The sequence below is a fragment of the Chionomys nivalis genome, chromosome 2 (assembly GCF_950005125.1).
Source record: "Chionomys nivalis chromosome 2, mChiNiv1.1, whole genome shotgun sequence".
NCBI lineage: Eukaryota > Metazoa > Chordata > Mammalia > Rodentia > Cricetidae > Chionomys > Chionomys nivalis.
Genome location: NC_080087.1, coordinates 106,781,525 through 106,807,606, shown reverse-complemented (window position 1 = coordinate 106,807,606; position 26,082 = coordinate 106,781,525). Strand labels below are relative to the sequence as shown.

General features: G+C 46.7%; 2 protein-coding genes across 3 annotated transcripts in view; one reads left to right on the top strand and one right to left on the bottom strand.

The window, feature by feature from the left end:
* The window catches only part of Asb18 (ankyrin repeat and SOCS box containing 18), a 63,736-nt gene that overhangs the window by 24,153 nt on the left and 13,501 nt on the right, over nucleotides 1-26,082 (bottom strand). The window contains exons 2-3 of one of the 2 annotated variants that reach the window (XM_057762263.1): nucleotides 18,716-18,838; nucleotides 15,476-15,743 (exon numbers count right to left, since the gene is read on the bottom strand). In XM_057762263.1, coding sequence (XP_057618246.1) covers nucleotides 15,476-15,743; nucleotides 18,716-18,838 — 391 coding nt within the window. The remainder of the gene's footprint in view (nucleotides 1-15,475; nucleotides 15,744-18,715; nucleotides 18,839-26,082) is intronic. The other variant, XM_057762264.1, reaches the window with a different exon arrangement.
* Nucleotides 5,989-6,387, top strand: LOC130869817 (40S ribosomal protein S12-like). Its single transcript, XM_057762265.1, has one exon. It carries the CDS (start codon nucleotides 5,989-5,991, stop codon nucleotides 6,385-6,387), a length of 399 nt encoding a protein of 132 aa, XP_057618248.1.

Sequence of the window (26,082 nt, the reverse complement as noted above, 5' to 3'; positions counted from 1 at the left end):
CTGTTTGTTTTATTTTATTGTTCTTTATTTGCCTTTTTTTTTTTCTAAAGAGAGAGACCTCCTCTGTCTTGCAGAAGGCTACACGTTAAGCATCGTGTCCAGGAGCATGGTGGGGCTCAGAAACTGGTCAAGTTGAATCATGGTGCTGCCTATGTCCCTTCTTGAAGTGAGCATGGTGAAAACCGGGCAGCAAACAGGGCCCTGGGTAAAGTACCAGAAGCCTCAAGGCTGGGTCTGGACAGAAAGCACTGTCTGGAAGCTGTGTGTGTTCAGCCTTTGGGAGTGGGACTCTGAGGAGAAGAGGAGAGAAAAACCCTGCTCTGTCTTCCAGTGAAGCTGCTACGGAAAGGTTACCTCCCACTGACCGAATCCCCAGCCAGCTTGGCATGAAGGACAGAAAACCACACCCCTAGACTAATGGAAGAACAGTTCCACCTAATTTCTCTGGACCTTCTGCCAAGGGTCTTCTTTGGGGACTTATTATCTGCCCTTTTCATTGTCCTTCCTCCCTCTTTCTCTGGGGATGCATGAGGGTTCCCAGCAGCCTTCAAGGCAGAGGAAGCAGGACATAACTGCTTGGCCATTTGCAGCATCAGGGTCTCCCTTGGGCATGGCTGCAGCTGTGTTTTCTGGTGTTGGATGGCTGCAGTGAGTGGTGATATCTGTGGGCCAACTGTCCCTAGTTTACAGACCCCCATGCCTTGGCAAATGGAGGCACTGTAGGGCGGAAAAAATTTGCAAAGATTGGCTCTGCTTTTTCCCCCCACACAAGGCCTACCAGATAACTTCTGACCTTCTAGAAACTTCTCTAGCGTTCCTTCTTCCAAAGGAGAGAAACAGCAATTCTCGCTCCCAATTCTTTTGCTCCTTCTTTGATGCCAACACTCTGGATGAAGAGGAGCGCCAAAGGCATCAGAGCGAGAGGTGAGAAAGAAGACAGGGGTGGGGAGGAACTGATGATGAGGTGAAAGAGCTCTGAAGTGAAAGCCACACGCAGGGGAACACATAGATCCTGCGACTGCCCCGGAGTGATGTTGATGAAAGAATCCACCGCCTCAAAGTTCTGCACGTCATCCGCAGTTCCCAAGAACAGCCTCTGCCTGTTGCTCAGCCATTGCTGCCATAGGCAGCTGCCATTCCGGTTTCTCTCACGTTGTTTAATTTTGTTTAATTTTGTCTGAGTGTCTGTTATGGTTTTGCGCCCATCTTTGCCCCCATGCCATTTTGCTCACAAAGCAAACCATGCTGGTTTTTCTTATGGAGTTGTATTCAGGTGTGCAGTCTTCCTCATTTTAAGTACAGTCTTGTTGTTAGTGTTCGCAGATGTTTGGGTGCCTTGATTTTCTCATCATTCTGTATTCAGAAAGCCACGACTATCTTTGTAATCATCTCCCTGTGGACATGGGTCCTCATTTTCCTGAGAGACGGGTAACAGGTGGGTCCATATTTAATTTTATAAGACAATGGCAGTTTACCAAAGAGATTGGATCATTTCCACACACCCAAAAAGTGGTGTAGGCAAGTTCTAGACTCTCCACTTTCTCACCAACATTTGCCATTGCCAGGTTTTTGTTTGTTTTGAATTGTAACCAGCACGAAATGGAGACTATTTTATTGCAGTTTTAATTTACATGTCCTTGACAGCCAGTGCTGTTCAGTGCCTTTTATGAAGTGTCTCCCAAGGCTGTGGTTCAGAAGTAAGAGCTTGAATTTGGCCTGGTTTCTAGGTGATAAGATGCTACCTGGGAGGGTACTGTTTAGTTTTGCCCACTTGATACAAAATAGAGTGAAGGCATCTTGGAAGGGAGACCTCAACTGAGAAAATCTGCCATCAGACTGGCCTCTGGGCAAGTCCATGGGTGCTAGGAAACATTATTTTCAGGTGTGTGACTTTTGTTTATGTTGCATTTGTTTAACTCTGTGAAGCTGTGATTCTTTGTCTGACTAAAACACCTGACTAAAACACCTGATAAAGAGCTGAACAGCCAATAGCGAGGCAGGAGCAAGAACAGGAAGGTCTGGCAGACAGAGAGGATAAATAGAAGAACGAGGAGCAAGAGAACAAGGAGAGGAGGACATCAGGGGCCAGCCACCTGGTCACACAGCCAGCCACGGAGTAAGAAGGAAAGTAAGACATACAGAATTAAGAAAGATAAAAGCCCAGAGGCAAAAAGTAGTCAGGATAATTTAAGACAAGAAAAGCTGGCAAGAAACATGCCAATCTAAGGTTGGGCATTTATAATTAAGAGTAAGCCTCTGTGTGTGATTTATTTGGGACCCCTAAAGAGTCCAAAGGATAAAACATCACACAACATATGGGGACATTTTCTTATTTAATGATTGATGTGGGAGGACCCAGCCTACCTGGGTCCTGGGTAGTATAGGAAGAGAAAGCTCTGAGAGAAAGCCAGTAAGCAGGGTTTCTCCGTGGTCTCTGCCTCAGTTCCTGACTCTTGGTTCCTGCCTTGAGTTCCCACCCTGACTTCCTTCAACGATGGATTGCGACCTTTAAGCCAAGGAAACTCACTCCTTTTCAAGTTGATTTTGGTCGGCATTTTATCACAGCCACAGAAAATAAAGGAATACAGGGAGAAGAAGAAAGCTGAGGTCACCCGCCAGTGATGCCCTCAAGGGGGCGGAGCCTGTGGTGGAACATGATTGTATTGTAACTGTGGGGATGAGTGGAGCTACTTTGTGACACAGGCAGGACTGGAGAGGCTTTGTCACCACCCTGGAGCATCAGCCCATCCTGCGCCTCAGTTTCCTAATCTTCAGATGAGGCATGGTCATGTCTTTCAGGGTCAAGAAGCTTCTAGGAAAGAAAACGCTTGAGAATACTCCGGAAGGACAGAGGTCTCCGAACAGCAAGCCAAGTGGGGCAACCTAAGCCTGCTTTTTTGAATATTCCCCAAGACGCCTTAAATTTATGTTAACTGAGACTTTCTTACTGTTTACTTGATGGGAGCTGGAGCGGGATGCTGACTGGATTGCATATCGGGATCACAATCTGTGGACGAGGCTTCTGCGGCTAGTGGGGGTAGGGGCTGTTGGTGTTGGAGCTGGGAGTCTGTACCATCGTCCCGCTGAAATCCTGGACAGAGCAGCTTTGCTTCTTTGTTATTTTACTTCAGAGAAAGAGTGCAGAGGCTTCTCCCTATGTGTAGGTCCCACAGCCACAGATTGAAGCAATTGTGGATTGCAAATATTTGAACATAAATTACATCTGTTCTGAGCATGCGCAGATCTCCCCCCCCATCACTAAGCAACGCAGCATGCTGAGGGTTTACGCAGCATTTACTTTGTGTTTGGCATTCTGAGGATCTGGGGGTGATTTAAAGTACGCTGGAGGTTGTGTGTGACTTCTGTTAAAATTTGAGAGTGTTTCCTATATCCTCACATTCTGGGTACCCATGGATATCCTGGCACCAACCCTGCGTGGATACCGAGGAATGCCTGCCTGCCGTTTCCCTCTGCTTAGATAGTCCCACCTGCCAGGCTTGAACTGGAGCAGAATTGCTTAATGATTCCCTTCAATGATGGCTGCCCCTCCCAATCAGCTGCATTCACAGGTCCGATTCTGACTTATGAATTATCTTTCGCTTAGCTGAACTGACACACCTGGGAACAAAAAAGTGAGCCGGCGTGCTTCTTATTAATGTATGTCGCGGAGAAAGCAAGTCATCTTGACTTTGCTGCGATAAAGACAGGTAGAGCCAAGAGCAAGAATCAGGACTGTAGAAGTCGGCTGCGGTTTTAATCGCTAAGGGTAAAAAGAAAAGAGTGGCTAGGGTCAAGGGGGACAGTAACAAACAGGGCGAGGCTGGCATGCAGCCTGCAAGGCGGGGAACAGAGGAACTTTTCTGGGATTTTTCTTTTTTGGAAAAAAAAAAGTCTCTTCAAACAACCACCAGATTAAAGGTCTCATATCCCTTTTCGTGTGCTGAAATTCCGAATTCTGAAGCTTGCTGGTTGGAAGGAAGCACAGATAACTTTTTTTTTTTAAATCCCAAGAACTCAGAGACTCAAAGGTTTTCAAGTCCTGTGCCCATGGAGAATTGCTGACTGAAAGGGGATGGGGGCAGAGCTGGGTCCCTTGGTATGGGGACCATTGTTAGAAGAGCGAGGGGATGAAATGGCTCTGTATGTGGGTCAGCGACCTTCTTGCTACTGTGAGGTAAAAAAAAAAATTAAGGATGACCTAAAATTGACTATGTATAAAAGACCCTGGAGAAAGTAGCTCTTTGTTGTCAAAGTGATAATGTTTATAGTCCCTGAAGCCAGACCTCCTTAGAGTCTCGCCTTGAAGAGGACTTTTTGGAGCAGAAAAGTCTGGTCGCACTCTCAAGTCCTTTCTGACATCTATTGACTTTTTATCCTCCAAGGTAGCGGCCTACGTTATTGTAGAGATTGCAATGGAGTCCGCCGGTGTTTTCAGCTCGATCATTGACACCGTGGGGGGGTTCTAATCGTTCTGCCTGGAATTCTGGTTCAGTCATTAAACTTAAACTGCCTCCCCCATATCCCAAGCCAACAATTTACATGATACAAGACTCCCAAAGTATGTGGTCAAAGGGAAAGTTCCCACAGAGAGAGACAGAAGAGAAAATGACTCAGACGAAGCAAGAGGAAGGCAGAGGAAAGGAGATTTGAACTAACATCATTCTGTACTGAGATGTGTTCAGAGCACAAATGAAACCATGCCCTCGACCTGTGTGGTGCTTAAAAGCTAGCTGGAAGCAGGAAGCTGGTTTCTGTCTGATGCAGAGGCGGAGCAACGCTACTGGCCGGTACCAGATCTCAGGGCCTTGATCTAAATGCTAACTTGGCTTATCATAAGGACTGCTCTCAGGGATCGCAGTATTTTCTGCTCTGAGTAGGTCCTGCATTCTCAATTCTTAGTAAAATATTATAAAAGAAACCACCTTTTAATTTAACCCTCATTTCAGATTCACAGGAGTGTTGTTGAGGCAGAGCAAAGAGCTCACAAATCCCCTTTAGCTAGCTCTCCCTCAAGTTAAGATCTTGGGTTATCATGGGGCATATGTCACATTAGGGAACTAACGTTGGTATGATTTGATGAACTAACGGGAATAAAAGTGGTGATTGGATTTGGCTCTCCCACTTCATATCCGTGTTCTGCATTAGGATCCAGTCTAGGGTACTCTGCTGCATCTGAGTTCTTTAACCTTAATTCTGAATAAGACGTAAGTAAATAATATGTGTGTGTCCTTAAAGGTCTGGGGTAGGGTAAATACTACACGTGGAATATCATCAAACAGATTATATTTCCTCCTGGAACGTGCTATACTTTGGAATTTTGTTCTTGATGAAGGACAGTTCAGCAACTGAAAAGTCACAGATGATCTACAAATGTATAGAGTAAGGGAAGGAACAGTAAAACCCCCAATTAAATGGAAATAGTGTTTTGATCTCTAGAAAATAAATAACAGCAATTTTACAACTGATGGGAAGACTTGCTGTGCACGTGGGTGGAACCAGTCAGTAAGCGTGGACTTAAAACAGGAGAGTGGGTGGAACCAAAAGAGGAACCCAGAGGAATCAACCCTGCTTCCAGTGAGGAGAGTGGCTTTCTCCACCATGCTCCTGTGGCCATGAGATTCTGTCTCTCCTCAGACCCAAAGCAGTGGAGTCAGCTCACTGTGAACCAGAAGCTTTTGACACCATAAGCCCAAATGAATTCCCTAAGTTGTTTACGTAAGATGTCTGTCATTGCGATGGAAGGTCTACTGAGACATACGAAGTCACGGTTCTCAACACATTTCTAAACTTGATAAGTACGTATTATCAATTGCTTAAATTGAGAAATAGATAGAAATTCCTGAATCTGGACAGGGGGATGGCAGATTTCTTACTGAAGGAATGCAGGTTATGAGACAGAGGATTGCTTTCTCCTCCACCACCTCCGAGTCGCACAAAGGCGGAGGCTGGGGTGCGTTCAAGTTTCGGCCTCACTCCTAATCCACTGCCATGGCCGAGGAAGCCATTGCTGCTGGAGGTGTAATGGATGTTAGTACTGCACTACAAGAGGTGCTGAAGACTGTCCTAATCCACGATGGTTTAGCACGTGGCCTACCCAAAGCTGCCAAAGCCTTAGATGAGCACCACGTCCATCTTTGTGTGCTTGCACTCAACTGTGATGAGCCTATGTATGTCGAGTTCCTGGAGGCACATTGTGCTGAGCACCAAATCCACGTAACTAAGGTTGATGACAACAGGAAACTCTGGGGGTGGGCAGGCCTCTGTGGAACTGATCAAGACGGGAAACCACGGATAGTGGTTGGTTGCGGTTGTGTAGAGGTTAAGGATTATGGCAAAGAATCTCAGGCCAAGGTTGTCAAGCAAAGACTACTTCAATGCAAGAAATGAAGAAATACAAAATTTGGCTAATTAAAAAAAAAGGACAGTGGATCTGTGTCTAATGTGCAGGTAGAAGGAGGGGAAGAAGCAGAAGAGGAAGATAAGGAAGAAGATAGAAGATGGGAAGGAGTGCGAAAGAAGAAAGTCCAAGTTATTGGCCCAGAATTCCTTACCGGCATAGATGCCTTTCAAACACTCAAAATAAATAACTATGTTCAAACAGCAAATACTGAGAGCGCTCACCAGCTGCCAAGTCTCAGTGCAAGAACCGCTGAAGGAAGTCCTTGGAGGAGAAGCAAAATGAGAACTTATGAAATCCTGGATATCCACAGAGCAATGAAAAAGACAGAGTACCTACATAAATAAAAACAAAATCTTGTGTTGCATTATTTCAACATATTTAGTTAGATAATTAACTGTTAAAAAGCAACAGCAATGCATTGTGGGACTTAAATATATAAGTAAAGTGTAAGATTCCAATAGCACACAGAACAAGAAGGGATAAATGTCATGAGCCTTTAATCCCAGCATCCAGGAGGCAGAGGCAGGCGGATCTCTGAGTTTAAGGTAGCCTGGTCTATATAGTGAGTTCCAGGACAGCGAGGACTACATAGAGAGACCCTGTCTCAAAAACAAAAAACTTCCTATACTGGGCATGCTGTCATATGTACATTATCTCATAAGCTGGGCATGGTGGCATAGGCACATTATTTCAGCAGTTGGGAGGTGGTGGCAAAAGAATCAGAAGTTCAAAGTTATTCTTGGCTACATAAGGAATCTGAGGCTAGCCGGGATATGTGTGACTGTCTGCAAACAAACAACAAACAAATCAACAAACAGTTAAAGTTTGAAAGGCTGGTTCAACAGACAGTCAACACCTATTTCAATATTTCCTTTATTCTATCTCCTGACCATGGATGAGACTTTTGACTTGCTTCTAACAGATACTTCATGGAAAAAGATACAAGATTTTTTTTTCTACAGTAGGTTAAGTAAATTGTGACTTCTCCCTTGCTAGAAGACTCTGTCTTCTCAACTAGCATACTTGGATGAAGCAAGCTGCCACTCTAGAAAGGTCTACGTAGCAAAGGTCTTTATGTGTCTCCAAGATTCACCTTGAAATTCAATGCTCAATGGAAAAGTACGAAGAGAAATGGATGGACGGTAGGAAGCGATTAGATCTTAAGGTCTCTGACATCACAGGTAGAAGTGGCGCTTAGAAAAGTCCTCGAGGGAAGTGAGTTCATTGCTTCCATCTCTTCTCCCTTGTATGCCACATGACTATACAACAGGAAAGTCCAATGCTGGAAGAGGATGGAGCCCTCATTAGAGCTGCATCTTGGACCTCTCAGCCTCAGAAATGGGGGAAATAAATAGGGGTGATTTGTCAACTACCTGACCTAAGAGATTTTGTTGTAGCAGCAGGAATGGACTGGGGCGTCAAGGAACTAAATTCATCAACAGCCAGTGAGGAATGGAGACCTCCCAACTCAACAGTTCTTAAGACATTGGATTCTGCTAGTAACCACTACATGGGTTGTCCATAGATTTTCTCTGGTTGGCCATTCAGATGAGACCATAGACCTTCGTGTTCACTACAGTGCAGTCTTTTGAAAGGTCTGGGAAAAGAAAAACTGACAAAACAATGGCCAGACTCCTGACCCCCAGAAACTATGAGGTAATACATGCATTTCCAAAGAGTTAATTTAAATTTCATGTGTGCGTGTGAGTATCTGCATGCTTGTCTGTGCATTACATTCATGCCAGGTGCCCTTGAGGGTGAGAAGAGGACACTGGGTCCTCTGGGGCTGAAATTAAAGACAGTTATGAGCCACCATGTGGATTCTGGGGACCGAGTGAGATTTCTCTGCAAGAGCAGTGAGCACTCTTAACTGCTGAGCCATCTCTCCAGTCTTGAAATGTGTCGTCTGCTTGTGCTAACAGCAGCAACAGAGCTCAGGAGATGTGAAATGCTAACACTAGTCCAGAGAGAACCATGCTGATGCCAAAGGAGCGATTTTAAATGATTTCCTTTTACTTTTTAATGTTTGAAATTAAAATGTACTTATATAATTTTTCTTCTCATTCTTACTCCAATCTCTCTCATGTATCCACTTCCACGCTCTCTCTCAAATGTAAGTTCATGATCTCTTTTTCTTTAATTCTTGTTTTACGCACACACACACACACACACACACACTCATGCTCACATACATGGGGGAGAGAGAGAGTTCTAAATATGTAAATATAACCTGCTCAGTCTATGTAAAATTACTGTATACATATGACTTCAGGGCCAGCCACTTGGTATTGAATAAACACTTGGGGAATCTTCCCTAGGGAGGGCTATTCTTCCTGCTCTCAGCATTTTAAAGTAGCTATTTTTAATAGCAGAAACGGTAGACTACAAACCAAAAAAGATCACTAAAGATTAAGAATGGCATTTCATTGGGTCTAGAGAGATGGCTCAGTGGTTAAGAGCACTGGCTCCTCTTTCAGAGAACCCAGGGTAAATTTCTAGCACACACGTGGTGGCTCACAACCATCTGAAACTCCAGTCTCAGGAGATCCAATGCCCCTTTCTAGCATGGCACACACGTAGCACACAAGCATACATTCAGGCCAACAGTCATCCCATGTAGAGAGTTTAACTCCCTCCAGTAATCTGAACCAGGGAGAAGGTGAATCAGATACACAGAAGTAGTAACAGGCCTGGGGAACCTGATGCTGCTTTGACTTTCCTAGAGTGTTGAATCCCCCTACTGCCAAAAGCAGATTCATTTTTTTAAAGGACATCGGGGCATTTACCATGAGAGACATATTTTTGATTATAAAATAAGTCTCAATGAATTTATAAAGTTGTGCAAAGTAAATTTTCCAAACACCTTTGATTAAGCTGGGGGGCAGAGGCACGTGGATCTTGTGAGTTTAAGGTTTGGAGAGGTTCTGGCCATCCAGGGCTACACAGTGAGATCAGGGCTTAGTGAAATAATAGTAAAGATAGTATATAGGAGGACATTTGAAAGCCTACATTTGAAAATAATATTCAAACCAACAGCATACATTTAATTAAATGTATTAAATTAAATTAAAATTTAATTTAAAGAAATTAGAAAAGATAAGCAAATAAAACTCAATGCAAGAAAGAAAGGAAAGCAAAAAATAATAGAGAGAAGACCAAAAAACAAGCCCAAAAAACAAAAAAATAGAGGTCAATGAAATCACAAACAACTTATGGGGCCAGGCAAATTCTAATATCATGAATGAGAGAGGGTCAATGAGATCAGAAGCAAAAAAGATGGTGTAAGACAGCCATAAACTAGTATCTCTCATGAAAATAAGAGTAGGCATTTAAAATATCACAGCAAATTAAAACCTGTTATTATCTACCTACCTATTGTCTACCATCTGTCTGTCTATCTATCTATCTATCTATCTATCTATCTATCTATCTATCTATCTATCTATCATCTATCTATCTGCATATAATAATCCAGGAGTGTAGTTAATAATCCTAGGAAAGCAAGGTTGGTGTATCATCTGAAAATCATTGTTAAGAGACAAAAGCAAGGTCATATGATCATTTTCATACATGAAAAGAAATTTAAGAAAACTCAGTGTCCCAATATATATAATACAAACTCTCAACAACCTAAGACTAGAAAAGAGTGCTTTGTCTTTTAGAAAGGCAATCTAGAAGAACTTCTGAATGGTGCAAGACATTAAATACCATGCTCTAAGGCAAGGAACAAGGAGAAGCGACTCCTCAACAGTTCTCCCCAGAACTGCACTGGGGGTTCCAGTCAGCAAAGTAAGTGTGAGAATGAGGATTCAGACCGCAAAGGAAGCAGAACCGAGCTTGCTGGCGGATGATATAACCGCCCGCCTAGAGATCCCATGAACTTATGAAAGCCTTTACAAACCAGGGAGCCCACTGAGGCAGAAGGCTACAAGGTTGCCACACAAAACAAACAGTTTCATCTGGTAGCTGCACAAGATCAGAAATCAAAATCAAAATACCTCCCACATTGGCATCAAAACTACGAAATTAGCTGGTCACAGGGGGGTTCTAGTTTCCTGTCTGCAACTGTGATAAAACCCACTGACCAAAAGCAAGCAGGATAGGGTGGGGTAAGGTTTCTTCCAGGTCATAGTTCATCATGGAGGAAAGCCAGGGGAGGAACTCAAGTAAGAACTTGAAGCAGAAACTCTGGAGGGTTGCTCTGTGCTGCCGCCCCCGCAGGGTCATGCTTGGCTGGCTTTCTCATGCAGACCAGGGCCACCTGCCTAGGGATGATGCTGCCCACAGTGGACTTGGCTCTCCTGCATCGATTATCAGTCAAGACTGCACCCACAGGCATGCCTGCTAGCCAGTGTGCTCTGCGAAGTCCCTCAATTGAGAGTTTCTTCTCAGGTGACTCTAGGCCATGTCAAGGTGACAAAGTCAACTAGGGCAGTGGACCTGGTGGGCATTCGGGATCAGCTCTCAAATAGCAGAGGCAAGAAGATCATGAATTTGAAGCCACCTCAAGCTATATAGCAGTATCCTCTCAAGTCAACCAGCAAGCAAATATACATACATATATATATATATGTATATATACATATATATGTGTGTGTGCATACATTTGAATCAGAAATAAATCTTACACAATATTTGCAAGCCCCATGCACTGAAAACTACAAATCACATTTGGGAGAAATAAAACATGATCTAAATAAACGGGAGGGTGAATTATATCCATATGTTGGAAACTTAAACATTTGTTTATGGTGTTTACTCTCTCCAAACTGATGTATATACTCAGGGCAGCCCCAGTCAAACCCAGCAGGCAGCATGTAGGAGGTGCCCAGCTGAACCTAAAATTCAAATAACATACAAATGAGCTGTAAGAGCCAAAAGCAACTCTGAAAATACGTTTGAGGGCTTACTCTTATCTTAAGGTCTACTACACAGTTGTAACAGTCAAGACAGTGTTGCATGGGTCTAAAAATAGATGAATAGATCCATAAACTAGAATAGAGACAAGGGAGATGATGGCTCTTCCATCCTGACCACTTTGTGTGTGGCCATATTGGCTGACTGCTGAGACAGTCTTAGTGGAATACCCCACTGTCTTCTTGAATCCTCATGAGGCGCCACCACAAGGCCACTTGTCTCCCTAATGGCGATCATGGGGCAAGTTCCTGTCCCTTCCTGGGTTCTGAGGAGCTATGGGGCTTCTTTTCTTGCTCCCTTTAGATTAGAGCTACAGACGGAAGCTGCTTAGGCCGAGTCCAGATCTGGTTGCTCGCGGTGGGATACCCTTTCCCTCACATGGCCAGCACTTATCTCTTGGATCTGAGAAGAGGACTGTGGGAAGCTGCCACCCAGGGCAGCTCTTCCTCTCAGTGCTTAGGCAGTGAGATGGCTTGTGTTGCTGTTACGGTTTAAACCAGTAAGACTGTGTTTTATCTTGTGTGTACTTGCCATGAGAGTCTATAAATGACCTCAGATATGAACAGCCAGTTGATTTGTGTATGTGTGTGGTTGTCTGTGGAGGCCAGAGGTCAGCCTCGGGTGACTAGGAACTGTCCCCAACCCCCTTTTTTTCTGGATAGAGTCTTTCATTGGCCTGGAACCCACCGAGTAAGCTAGCTTGCTCAGCCAGTAAACACCAGGCATCCATATGCCTCCCCCCCCCCCAGTATCAGGATTATAAGTGCATGCCAGAGCTTGGAGGGAGGAAAGGGAAGGAGAAAATTGCATGATTATGTTATAATTACAAAAACATAAAATAAATAATTAAAGAAAAATAAATATGATTTTTATTTTAAATTTAAATATGACTACTGATGATCAAACTCCAATCCTCATGCTTGCAAGGCAAGCACTTTACGGAAGGGGCATCTACTCAGTCCTGATTAATTGATTTTTGAACAATATGCAAAGCCATGTTAGAGTAGAGTAAGGAAGGGGCTTTGACACCAGAAGGGGTGATGCACTTCTGAAGCTAAGTGTCGGTAGGTCACCCTGCTATCCTCATGGAGGACCCTTCCAACTAGCATTTCATGGTCTGAAATTCTACCCAGCATGGGCTGTACACAACAGCATGGGTGTGCCTCAAGGAAATATGCTAAGGGAAAGAAGCCAGAGGAACCGCTGCTGGAACACTTTGGTATCCATATGGGAAAGCAAAGACACACACACTCACAGTCTCACACACATTCACACACACTCTCACAACACTCACACACACACACACACACACACACACCAGTCACTTTGGTCACCCCTCATACCATATTCAGAAATAACTCAAAATGGGTCACAGATTTTTCTGGATCAGCTGTCTTGGTGTATGACAGCAGGTCCCATGGTGCTGTAGGACAGAAGAAAGAGGACAGGGGAACCAGCAGCTTTGCATCTGACAATTGTTGGGGACCTAGGAAGTGAACTGTGACCTCAGAGGTAGCAAGTTTGGCAAGTTTGATTTAATCAGAAACAGGACTGCTGTGAGCTCACGGCTGTGGGAATGGATCTAATTTATGTTAGGCTGTCAGCAAAGAGCCAGACACTCCTGCAGCCATGTTCTGAGTGCGGAACCTCTCACACGGTTAGAGTGCTCTTGTCTATTCCTGTTCCTGAGAAACTGCAGGACAAAGTATCTGGGGTTGCTTTGGCCTCAAAACTCGAGGTGGTTGCAGTCTGGGCAAAATGAATCCAGATTTAAAGGTAGGACTGTAAGGTTTAAGTTTGTAGATGAGAATGTAGAAAACCTTTGTGGGCTTGGGTCAGGCAAAGAAGTTTTAGATCAAATAGCCTGAAAGAGTGAAACTGACAAATTAAGTTTTATCAAAATGAAGAGTGTCTAGTCTTTACAGACATTAAGAGAAGAAAACAGAAGGTAGAGGCTGGGAGATGGTGCGTGCCAATCACAGGTGTGAAGAGGGCCTCACACCCTCAATATATAAAGAGATCTCGAAGTTTTAATCTGAAAACGACTGGATTGAACATTTGGGCAAAGGATCTGAACACAGAGCTCACTCGAGAAGAAATACGGATGACAGATAAGTATGGCGTAAGTATCTGTGAATAAGTTCAATATAATTGGGAAATAGCGTAATTGGGGAAATGCAAACGGAAGCCTTGGTGCTTTTACTTCTCTGTGTCTGCCCACATGTCTGCAATTCAAATGCCCTTGTTGCTGAGGGGAATGTAATGTATAACTTTGCAAACAAGCATGGTAAAGTTAAGTTCTTAATCATATCAGATGCGCTAGCTATTGTAACCCTAGGTTTACCCAAAATTTTAAAAAGCTTATAAAAGGACACAAAACTCAGGTTGTTTGCAACAGCCTCAAACTGTAAACAATGTCTTTCATTATTATCACCATCGTCATCACCATCATCATCACCACCATCGTCATCATCACCATCATCATCATCATCACCATCATCATCACCATCATCACCATCATCATCATCATCACATCACCATCATCACCATCATCATCATCATCACCATCACCATCATCATCATCACCATCATCATCATCACCATCGTCATCATCACCATCATCATCATTACCATCATCATCATCACCATCATCATCATCACCATCATCATCATCATTATCATCACCATCATCATCATCACCATCATCATCATCATCATCATCATCATCATCATCATCATCACCATCATTACCATCATCATCATTTTGCAGTAACTAGGGATTGAACCCAGAGCCTCACAAAGGCCAGTGAGTGCCTGAACCTGAACTACTTCCCTTAGGGGTTCAGTTAGGAAGGAGTTAAACACACTGTGGTATGTCTACACCGTGGAATACTACTCAGCATGAAAAGGGAAGGCATGAACCCAGGACAACACAGATGTATCTCAGAAGAATTATGTTGAGGGCAAGAAGCTAGATAGGACGTTCTATTAGAACGAAATTTTAGAAACTGTTGGACTTTTCAAACACGTGCAACTTACTGATGTCCTTCACAGGGTGGTAGTATTGCTGCTTTGGGCCTCTTGCACACACACACCCCCACTCTGAATCCATGGCTAACATCTCTGCCTGCTTCCTGCACGTGCCTCTAGGGGCAGAAGAACCCTAACTTTGAGCAGGTGGGGAACAGCGGACCCCAGCAAGATCCAAGTACGAAAGGAAGTGATTTTATGTTATCGTCATAACAGAAAACAGTCAAGCAATTATAACGCAAGAGCAGGGACTAGAACATTTGAAATGAAATGTTGGGAGACACAACGCAGGCAGGAAACCCTAACAGCAGCACCAAGGTCGCGGTGGGGTTGGCGTGGGGAATGGGGGAGGGCTTTGCTCCCGGCCCCAGGCAGCGCAACCCCGGGCGGGTGGAGTCCTTGCGGGCCTCGGAAGCCCCCGCCCGAGGAGCTAACCATTTATGTCACACTGTGACAATTATTCTGCATAAAATTATCATTAAAAACCCTAATTTTTCAGCTTCCAACCCCGCCAGTGGCCTTTTAGCATTCTTCAGTGCCGCATTTGCAGGCCGTGATCAGAGGCTCATTACCGCGGCGTGGCGCCCCGCGCGCTCGCAATCAAGCGCTAATTAACCCGCCCGGGCGCGCGCTGGCGGGGCGGGGTCGGGGACGGTCCAGCGGCCCATGGGGCGGGGTTCATGGCCCGGGGACTATCCTGCCTTGGGCCCTAAAGATCCTAGCCTGGAGCTGGGAGTCAGGATCACTGGCCTGGGGATTAGGGTCAGAATCCTAAACCTGGGGACCAGGGTCAGATTCTGTGATGTGGGGAGTAGGATCCTGGGCCTGGAGACTAGGGACAGATCTGGGGACTAGAGTCACAATCCCAGGTTTGGAAACTAGGGCACCTAGGTCCTGGACTGGGGATCAGATTCAGAAAATCTCCAGCTTGGAGACTAGACATAGAGAGGTGCCGGGTCTGGGAAGTGGAGTCAGGGTTCTAATTTAGTCAGGGGCCGGGGAAAGAAGCAAGTATGGGCTCGAGTCCGGAGGCTCGTGGCCAAAGGCCAGACTTGGGTCTATGCCTGAGACACCCCCCCCTTCCAAATCTGGGTCCTAGGACCAGTTGGCAGTGTGGGCGCATCTTACCCCAGAGAAGCCGGCGTGCGGCACAGGTGCAGGGGTGCCAGGCCCTCTGCGTTGAGCAGATCTGGGTCTGCCCCGTGCTGCAGCAGCAGCTGGGCACAGGCGGTATGCCCCCCGAGACAGGCCTCGTGTAGGGCAGCACGACCTCCGGGGCTGGCATCCGGATCAGCGCTGCGACTGAGAAGGTGTCTCACGCAGAGCACGTGGCCGTGGGCCGCAGCGATGCACAGCGGCGTGGTGAGTTCCCGCTTGTACTCCAGGGTCCAGAGGCCTGGAAGGGGAGGGAATATGATATAAGGCTGGGGTAGATGGAAGGACTGGTGGGGGCGGGCGCACAATTTGCTAAGGCTGGAGGGTGATACCACTTCTTGAAAGTAAGTAAGCGAGAGTCATTTGAGAGCATAGTTAGAGCAGAGAGACACACACACGCAGTGAAAGACAGGATCCATGGAGGAAGACGAGAAAGAAGAGACTCGGAGGGCTACAGTTGAGAATATTGCTAGATAAGATGGATTTCCCAGATGTGGGGCAATTGGAAATCTGGAATGATTTAAAGATTTAGAGTTAAAGGCTGGTCCTGGAGGAAGGATGGGTTGGGATAGGATGTATGCATGTATGTATGTATCCATGTATGTATCTATGTACGTAATCTCAGTATAGAAGGGATCTCTCCTAGGTTTGGATTGGGGGTAACTTTAGAGAGGAGTGGGGTGAGGACCTTTACAGACTATAACTTTCTTCCACCTACCCTTTCATCCTTAAAAGGAAACAAGCATGCGTACAAAACAAACCCCATCACCAAGGTTTGCTGAAGAAAAGACAGGGAAGAAGTCGAATGTTCTTGGAAGTGGCTGCTATAGAAGGTTGCTTTCATGCAACTGTCCACAGTCCACACAATTCCGGCGCGCGTGTGTGCGTGTGTGTGCATGTGTGTGTGTGTGTGTATAGGGCTATTCCTTCTTGATGGACAAATGAGCAGAGGCTGTGTGTTTGGCTTCTCTGAACACTTCTCTGCTTTCATATAGCTGGGGCAAGGTTGTTAGTGGCCAGGAGCACCCCTGGGAGGGGGAGGTGTCCCCTGTGAATACCATCAAGGGACAGATTCTGACATGGCAGGCTTTCTGGGAGGATGGAAGAATCGATAAGGTGGCTGTAATGAGCTGTACAGGAGACCCCTTTTGAGGCCACCTCCTTCCAGGGACACATGCTGGGCTGTTTTGAAAGCCCACTCTCATTAATTACCTACCTGCTAGTGGCGGAGAATCCCAGCCTGCTGCTCATCCCAAAGGCCCAGCCTTGGGCTTGCTGTTCGCTCAGTGGGGAAGTAGGGGAGGGAACAACTGCCATCACTGGTGTGGAGGGACAGTAGTCAGAGGCCCAGGGATTGTGTGTGTGCACGCGTGTCTGTGTGCTTGTGTGTGCGTGTGTGCATGCATGTGTGTGCGTGCGTGCATGCGTGTGTGTGTGTGTGTGTGTGTGTACCTGGGTTTGGACTCTCTTTTCAGGAAAAGACAGTCTGATTACAGGGATGGGATGGATCTTCCTTGAGGAGAGTGGGCCCCTTGCCTTCCCCAGACACCACACCCTGGACTCCTGCCTTGATGCATTTCCCATGGATTCTGTCTTTTGAAGTTCCCAGCCTACTCTACTGCCTCCCCCAACCCTCACACTTCTGTATGCCCACCCCGAGGAACCAAGACTCCATAGGTCCCGGGTTGTTCTGATAAGGTTCCTTTAAGAGAACAAGAAAACCTAACTTCTGGGCCCAGGAGATGGCTCGGTTGGTTGGTAAAGCACTTGCTATGGAAATACAAGGGTTTGGGTTTGATCTCCAGAGCCTACATATAAAATCTGGGTAGAGTAGCAACATGCTTGCCATCCCAGTGCCAGGGAGATAGAGACCCAAAGACGTTTGGGCTTACTAGCCCCATAGCCTAGCCTAGTTGACAAGCCTCAGACTGATGAGAGACTCTGTCTCAAGAATCAATGTTCCCAGGGGGTGGGGAGTCAGGTGACTGGGCAAAAGAACAGGAAATCCAAGTAGCCCCGGGCCCCTGCTTTCCTGGCTCTCACTGAGCCCAGGCTGACTAACTGGACTGCCGTTTCCCTGGTGCCCTGCTTTCAGCACGTCCTGATGTCCTGTCCTGTGGATGTGTTCTAGAAAAGTTGTAGAACATAGGGTTCAAAAGGCTACAGGGGAGAAAAGGAACTAGAATTTAGACTTTTGACAACATGCAAAAAATGGGTTAAGCTAACACCTCCCTCCTCCCCCCGGGGGAGCAGGGCAGGGTAGTTTGCCATTTGAGCACATGTGAGTCCAGGATTGGGTAGCATGTGATTTGGAAAACGATCGTGGCTTAGCTAGCATTGAAGCAGCTGACATTCTTGGTCTGAGGCAGGTGACGGGATGCCCAGAAAGATCCCACTTGGAGGCGGTGTGGTCAGACTAGGATTGACACCACCCAGCCAGCCAGCAGGTCTCAGGCTTGTTACAAACTGCATAGCAGTGTTTGGGGTTCAGTTTCCCCCTCTGGAGAGAGGTATAAACAGAAACACGTTGGTAAAGAACCTCCCTTTCCGCATTCTTAACCGGCTCAGGTTAGGACTTGGGACAATGGCTACTGATCTTCAAATTCCTGTAGTCTACCAGAGCGGTGATGGATTTCAACACAGTAGTCCATGGCAGATGGGTGTCCAGTACAGCCTGCCAGCCCCGCAGCCTGGGGACATCTGAGAGGGAGGAGTGTGCCCTGACACACAACACACGGACCTATGGATTTACTTCCCCTTTCTTCCTCGTTTTCAGGCTTCTCTGGGTTCTAAGAGGGTCTGCTGGGAGCCTAGTGTCCTTCCCTCTGCTGACACCATTTGGGTTGTAGGATGCCACTCGCCCTGCCAAGTTACAGTGCTGTTCAGTGAGTCATAGAAGGACCTCACACAGGGCTTGGTGTCAAAGGTCTGTCTAGTCTTCTGCAGCTCCGTCAGCTGCCAAGATCAACGTTAAACCAAGGCTTTGCTTTCAAGGCAAGAGGCACACCCAGCATCGCTAGGTGGATGCTCCCCACTCATCGTTCTCCTTTCCATAGCCCGGCACCCACCAGACCAGATTTGTTTTCAGACCTCCTTAGGTCACAGATGTCCCCAAGGTACTGAGTACTCAACCTTCACACAGGATGTACACATCCTCAGAGTGTTAGTTGAAGCTTAAAGAGGCACAGCTGAGCTTTAGAGGAAGCAGGGTACCTGAGAGCCCAAAGGTGGCCAAGGATGTCACCTGCCATTCCATCTCTCCATTACTGATCTCAAATACTACGTTGGCATCCTGGAAGAACTGGTCCATGAGGGATCGAATATGGTCCAGGTCTCCTGTGATCAGTGCAGCATGGAACTCAAGTTCGGGGGTCCCGGCTCTAACTTGAGGCTTTTTGCTCATCTTCTGAAAGATCTGCACTCTCCTTCCAGCTGGCTCTGGTTGTCTCTCCATTGCAGAGCAGCTGATTTCAGAATAGGTTCTTTAGCAGAGGAAGATGGCCTTATGGAGAGTGGGCTATTTCTATTGTCATTACTCAATTGTCCTCCAGTTGGAGCCCCATGGCAGTGTATTTATAACTCCCGTGGGCTCCGATGTGATAATGGTTACTTGATATGACCATGGTCATGTGACCACTGAGATGTCACCACCTTCAATCACCTTTGTGATTGTATAGATGCTAACCCCAAAGCGGGGAAAATGCTTCTGCCTGTCTCAGCGCTGCTCAGCACACGTCTAGTCAAGGACAGACACCAGGCACACGCATTTATGCTGACAGACAGACACAGCATTTCTCTTATTCACAGTTTGGTCAGGTCGCCCCAGCCTTACACAACATCACTGATACCTGTTGGTGCTGCTTAAGTGACTAGTTTGTAAAGATGACCTCAGTGGCCAAATGCTTAGTAGATAATATTCGCTCACATAAAAAAAAATGCCATATTTAGAAATGGTAACTCAAGGTCTTAAGTTCAGAGGGAAGACACAGGAGGCCTGGGGTGCATGCCTACTACTTAAGGATTGGGACGTCCACTTGGGATACAGGCTTGGAGAGAAAGAGGCAGGGCCAGGACTGCTCAACAATGCGGCCAAGCTGTGATCTGAGCCCGTTACATTTGTGTTCCAGAACCTGTCCTCTGCACAGCACGCCACACTGCCCAGATCCCGTGTCTGACTGACAGTGCGCTCTGCTCAGAGCTCAGGCTGAACTGCGAGGAGCAGCTTTGCAGAGAGGGTCCTGTGGCTGGAACACGGTTTGGTGCTGAAGGAAGGATGTGTTGGCTCCTTTGAGTCACTCAAGGGAGACTGGAGCAGAAAGCTGTCTGCCCATCCCAGCTCTTGGCTCCCAGTGTGTGTACGGCTCAGGTCCTAACAGTGCTTTCTACATGGAGAAATGGTTGACAGTTTCAAGGGGCTTGGGGGTTAGCTCAATCAGTTAAGTGCTTGCTTTGCAAGCAGAGGACTTGAGTTCGATACCCAAAACCCACGTTAGAAAGAAGTCGAGTATAGCGATGGAAGCTTGCACATCCCCAGGGCTGGGGAAGCATAGATGGAAGGATCCCTGGAACCGCTTAACCAGCCAGCTTAGCCTAATTAGTGGCATGTCTCCAATAAAGGTAGGTGGCTTCTGAGGAATGACAGACCACTAAGACTGTGTTTCAAGGGAACCAGGCTATACCTCAAGCTGACAGCAAACACTTGTAGTGTAGATCTACCTGGCACTGGTTTTGCGGTCCTGAAATAAGCAAGAGTGAGAGGATCGTGGAGACTTGTACCAAGGTCTGAGAAGGCAGCCAAGGTTGTGCAGTGTGTGGCAGGTTAGCTTCATCGCAAGGTCATGGGAAGCCACTGCCCAATGCTGTGATGGTGAAGCCTGAGTTTCAGTGGAGACTTCAGGACATTGGCAATACTAGAATCATTGGATGGTCACCAAAGAGAATTTCAGGCACAGGGTGGAATTGGCCCAGGAGAATCAAGGTGTGCTGAAGGCAGCAGAGCTGGAGGGAGGGATTGGAGCTCAGACAGCGGCTATGGAGCTACAGGACTTGGTGTTTGGTCTTGCTTCAGCCTGGTCCTCCATTGCTCTGCCTCCGTTCCTGCCTACTCCCTTTCGGACTGATAATATTTACTGCGTGCCATTGGATAGTGGAAGTGTGCGACTTGCTTTTGGTCTCGAGGGCCAGTGAGATGGCTAGGCATATAAGCGCCTGCTCCACAAGCCTGTCAACCCATGTCTGATCCCCGGAACCCGCATAAAGGTCGGTGGAGAGAGCCAACTCCACACAGCTACCCTCTGACCTCCACACACTCCCCGACACGCAAACGCAACAAGAAGTAAGAGCAAAGGAGCTTGCCTTGAATCTCAGATGAGAATTTGAGCTCCTTCCCTCCCTCTCTCCCTCTCCTGCCATGCATACATGTAGACGGCACACGTATGCAGAGGCCTGAAATTAATGGTAGCCCTCCATTTTACTTATTGAGGCTGCGTCTCTAACTGAATCCCGAGCTTACTAAGTTAGGCGGCCGGGGTGGCCAGCTTGCCCAGGCTATCCCCTCTGTCCCTGCTTTCTCAGTACTGCAAGCGCATGCAGCCCTCATGCCTGCCTGGCTTTTCCGAGGGCATCTGGGAATCTGAATTCATGTTCTTTCCCTGGTGTGGCAAGTGCTTTATCCACTGAGCCAGCTTCTCAGTCCTGGACTTTCGAACAGTTTTGGGACCATTAGAGACTGTGGAGACTTTTGGAAATTAGTTAAATGCACTTTGCTCCATGAAATGAAAATGGAGCTTTAGGCCCAGGAGTGGAACACGATGCTTTGAATGACGTATTTGGGTGTCCAGTTGATTTTCATTGTAAATTTGACTAGATTTAGAATCACCATGGATATAAACCTCTGCGTGTGCCTACAAGGGCGTTTCCTGAAAGGTCTAACTGAGGTGGGAAGACCCGCCTTTAGTGCGGGCAGCATGGTCTCATCGGGAGTCCTGGACTGAGTGGAAAGGAGGAAGTGAGCTGAGCAGCAGCCATTCTCTCTCTCTGCTTCCTGGTTGTGGACACTATGAACAGCAGCCCGCCCCATGCCTCTGCAGCCGCAGCCAGAGTCACTTTTACCTCCGTACCTTCCTTGCTATGTAGCTGTGCCTTCAAGCTTTGAGCCCCGAGAAGCCGTTCCTTCGCTGGCTTGATTTTCATGAGCATTCGGCCACAGTGACAAGGAAGACAGTGTACCTGTCTTTGTTCTTGTTACAGCCCCGAGTCCCAGGCACGGGTGAACTTGCACTGGCTGACCGAATGACTGGAGACTGCCCGTGATGCTTGAATTCAGTTGCTCCACAAAGGAGGGCCTCAGGATATATTAAATATAGAGGGGTATGGCTGTCTGTCTGCCCATCAGGGATGCCTCTACAATAGGTAGGTAAGTGATGCTGGCTGTGTAGAGAGGCAAAGTCACTGGTGTGAGATAGTGTGGCTGGAGGGGCTTAGCCATGAGCTACAGCTCCCCTTCTCTCCCCCCACGCTCATTCCAGCATTCCAGCAGCCATAGTAAGTGTTTCTGGTTCTCCCTTTCTCCAAATGCAGGCATGGCACCATCTCATTCTCCTGAAATGGGTGGTAATCAGGTCCTCTTCTAGAGGGCTCCAGCGCGGCTATAACATGAGGCAACTTGAGCTTGCCCTGCTCTTTAAACTGAAAGATGTCTTCCAACCTGTTGTAATCTGTTTTAAAACACTGGATGTTTTTAAGAGGCCTGGAGGGGAATCTCAGGATGAACCGAGCTATGCTCCAGGCTAAATTTAGCTTCTGGTGTGCTTTAGCCAGTTCACTCGATGTTGGAGCTGGAGTTCAGTAGCCAGGGAGTCGAACTTTAAAAATAACTCCTGGCAGACTGGGCCGCCTTTGCAAGTGGGACATGAGGATGACTTCACAAACTGGACAGAGAGCTGGCTTTTTCCCCCCAAGAACAAGAATAGAAGCATTGTTAACTGTTACTTTAAATAAATAAACCAACCAGCCTAGAAACTAACCCATTCTATCCTTTAGTTTTTCACCAAACATTATTACATTTTGGGGGGGGTGTTGTAAAATTTCGGAGGTTCGGAGATGAAAACCCCATCTGCAATGATCACACAGGAAAAAAAAATCAGTGTCTAGGAGACCCCAACAAGAGCCATTTGGTCTTCCTCTTCACCAGCTGTGGGGAGTCCCATAGGGAGACATTTCTTTCCGATCCTTATCTGCTTCTACCTCTAAGTGACAGTGCCTAGGTACACCTAGTGTTCCCACAGACTCTTTCCCTGCCTCTCCTTTTTCTCCCTTTACCCCCCCCCCCGTCCTCACCGCTTTCAACTCAGTCAAAATCAGCGCACAGCCCCAGAGCTGACTCAGGCTTTGCCTTCTTTGCCAACTCTAGTCCACACAGAAACCAAACCTGTTTTAAGTGTGATTTTGTGTGTAAGCTGCTGAAAACCTGTCAAAACCCGAGGAACTATCATAAAACAGCAGGACCAGAGATGATAGCTTTACTTGTCAAATGCGAAACATTGAGATTCCTTAGACTAGGGAGCATCACACTAGGTCTGGAAATGCCTCCCCGGGATTTGAAAAGATGGTTTGAGGATGTTTCAAAAATGGGTGTCACCTGTAGGTCTGGAGGTCAGTAGGAGTCTATCAAGGTGAGCAGGACAGAGTGTGGCTTAGGAGGCAATTGTTCGCTGCTGTGCAGTGGGGTGAGGTAAGGGGTGTGTGCACTTCAACCTGAGATGCGTGGCAGGCATTCTGAAGACTTCAGAGAAGAAAAAAATGTGGTTCTTTGTAAAAGATAATCTGGCTAAGTGATTCACAGTGGAATAGTGCCATGTGCGGTGCCCCAGAGAAGAGCCTGATGCTTTGGTTGCAAAATGGAATCACCCGAGGAGCTAGGAGATCCAGGGATGACAGGACCCCAGTCTAGAGACTCTCTCGAGCTGTTCTAGGCAGTGGCCTGTGCAGAAGGATCACTGTAAATTCTCTGAGTGCTTCTATCTGCAGCTGCGTAGAAACCACGCTTCAGAAAGGGAGCTAGAGATACTGCAAAATGCTGCCTTCAGCCCTGCCCTGCATGTCTACTGGTTGATGATTTGCACTAATATACGGAGGGGAAACCGTGAGCTTCAGGGATGCAATCAGGTTCCAAACGATCTCAGCAGGCTAGAGCAGTGGACAGAGTCAGTGTTCCAAGCTTGGAGGGGGGGGGGAGTGCAGGCATATAGGGTTCTGTTTCTTATGAATCAAGGGTCTCAAACTGCTGGGTCATGGCTCTGGGTCCTCCTGCTTACGACTCTAGAGACTTCTTTTTCTTGTTGTCCAGCTCAGAGACACTTGGTGCCAAGGGCATACTGATGTTTGCACCCAAATTTAGGTGACACAAATGTAGCAAGTTATTTGGAGTTATTTTAAACCATCAAAGCATGTTTGTACAGAAGGATTACTTGCATCAGTAAAGGATCAGTTCAAGTTCACTAACTTCGGCTTTCAGAACCCCGAGTCCTTCCTGGAGTCCCCAAGCAACTGTGCTTTGCTGCCCAGGGTTTCCTTTGATCTCTGTTTTGAAGTCTGCACACATCTGATTCTGCCTCCACGCTGGTCACAGTTGATGGCTAGTGTCATGTTTCCCAGTTAGGCGACTACTTTATCACTGATCAACGTTAGCAGTTACCTTGAAGATGGGCGTGGGTTTTCACCCCTCACACAGCCTTTGTAGACCTTTCTCTTCAGTTCCTCTCCCTGTCTCTGGTGTCGCCATTAAAGATCGTCTCTCTTTTCTTGCAGTGAGGTTCCATGAATGTTCTGACCAAGGAGCTGGTCCTACCTGCAAATGCTTCTGGATGCTTCTCTCCTGAAAAGAGGATGGCTAATGAATTTTGTATGCCCCGAGTTAGCAGATATAATAATTTTATTTCTGCATACCGACTAACAAATGGTACCACTTTGATGGTGCAAGCCTTGTTTGTCTGGTAAACCGTGGCAGGGCACAGTGTGAGTGGAGGAGGAGGAAGGGAAAAATCTCAGAAGGAGAGGAGAGGATGCCCAGCTTTTGTCTGAATGACAGAATGAGGAGTCGCTTCTCCACTCTGGAGCCAGGCGATAACTGGATTTGAATATCATATTGTAGAGAAGAGTATTTGGATATTTAAATAATAAGCATGATGCTTGGTCCACAGGAGGGACACCAATTAGTCTTTCCTAATGCCATCTTGTCATGGAGACAGCTAATGAGAGAGATGTTTGTTGTTGTTTTTCACCTCTGGATCCAGTGAGATGAGGGTGAATTCTACCTTGAGATGACCACGGGTTGCACACATGGGGGAGCTTGAGAGGTGATTCTTAGCTTCATGGGATCTTGGTTTCCTGTAACCAAGCTGACCAAAGGTCATCTTTTTCTCCCAAATAACATCTAAATATTCATACTCTAGGGACTTTGTGGGACCATCCAGTCAATTCTGAATGCTGGGCTGGTGGCTTGGTGACAGGAATGACCTCTTTCTCTCTAGCAATAATTTTATGTTTGTCCCAGGGATAGTTTCCAAAGCAGGGTACCACTGCCATTTTCCCATGCTCTTGAGGTAGGACCAATGCCTGGCTTTCTTCCTGGGCCATTGGAACGTACTTGTTTTCCGACTGGGGTCAAGTGTCCAAGGAAGTGAAAAGTCGAAGGGGCAAGAGGTCACAGTCCCTGAAGACACGTCAGAGTCTTTGCATGTGCTCATAAACATGCTCGTTCGCATTGCTGGCCTTTCCATAGATGGCCACTGTGGTGGTTTGAATGAGAAATGTCCCCCATAGACTCAGGTATTTAAACAGTGGGTTCCCAGTTGGCGGTGATGTGTGGGGGAGGTTATGGAACCTTCAGGTCAGGGAGCATAACTTACTGGAAGAATTTTGTTACTGGGAGTAGGTTTTGAGAGTTTATAGCCTCATTCCACTTCAAGTTTGCCCTCTCTGCCTCTTGTGTGGAGTTGAGATGCCATCTCTCAGCTTCCTGCTCCTGCTGCCTGTTGCCGCTCTGTCTCCATCATTACGGCATATAACCCTCTGGAAATAGAAGCCCAAATAAGGTTCCTTTTGGTCATGAAATTTTACCAAAGCAGCAGAAAGCTCTCTGATACTGCCACCTTCTAGATCCCCTCACCCCAGGCTGACGGCATCTCTTCTGACAGCCTCACAGTGCAGGCTGGACCATAGGGTTCCTTCACTGCCCCTTTCCAATCGCATTCTCTCTGGCAGTTCCTGAAGGCCACCTTCCTTCATCCCATATTCTGCGTTCACTTTGATTATTACTGGTTTCAATAGGAAGCCTGGCAGGTGCATGAAGCTCCATTTTTGACATCTAAGATACATCCACCCAAGTGAGTTGCCCCAACATTAATCTGAAGAACGTTGAAGTGCCTTAACCTTTTCTCCGAATGACAATGTGGATACAACACACCCCATTTAACAAAACATTAAAAACATTTACTTCCTCAGATCAAGTGTATCTATTAATAATGACTTAAATTATCTGTGCCAATTTCACATTATTAAGAAATCTCATTTCCATCGTG

Bases quoted from the DNA above. Each gene is read 5' to 3' on its own strand.
- LOC130869817 (XM_057762265.1), top strand. From the start codon at position 5,989: ATGGCCGAGGAAGCCATTGCTGCTGGAGGTGTAATGGATGTTAGTACT.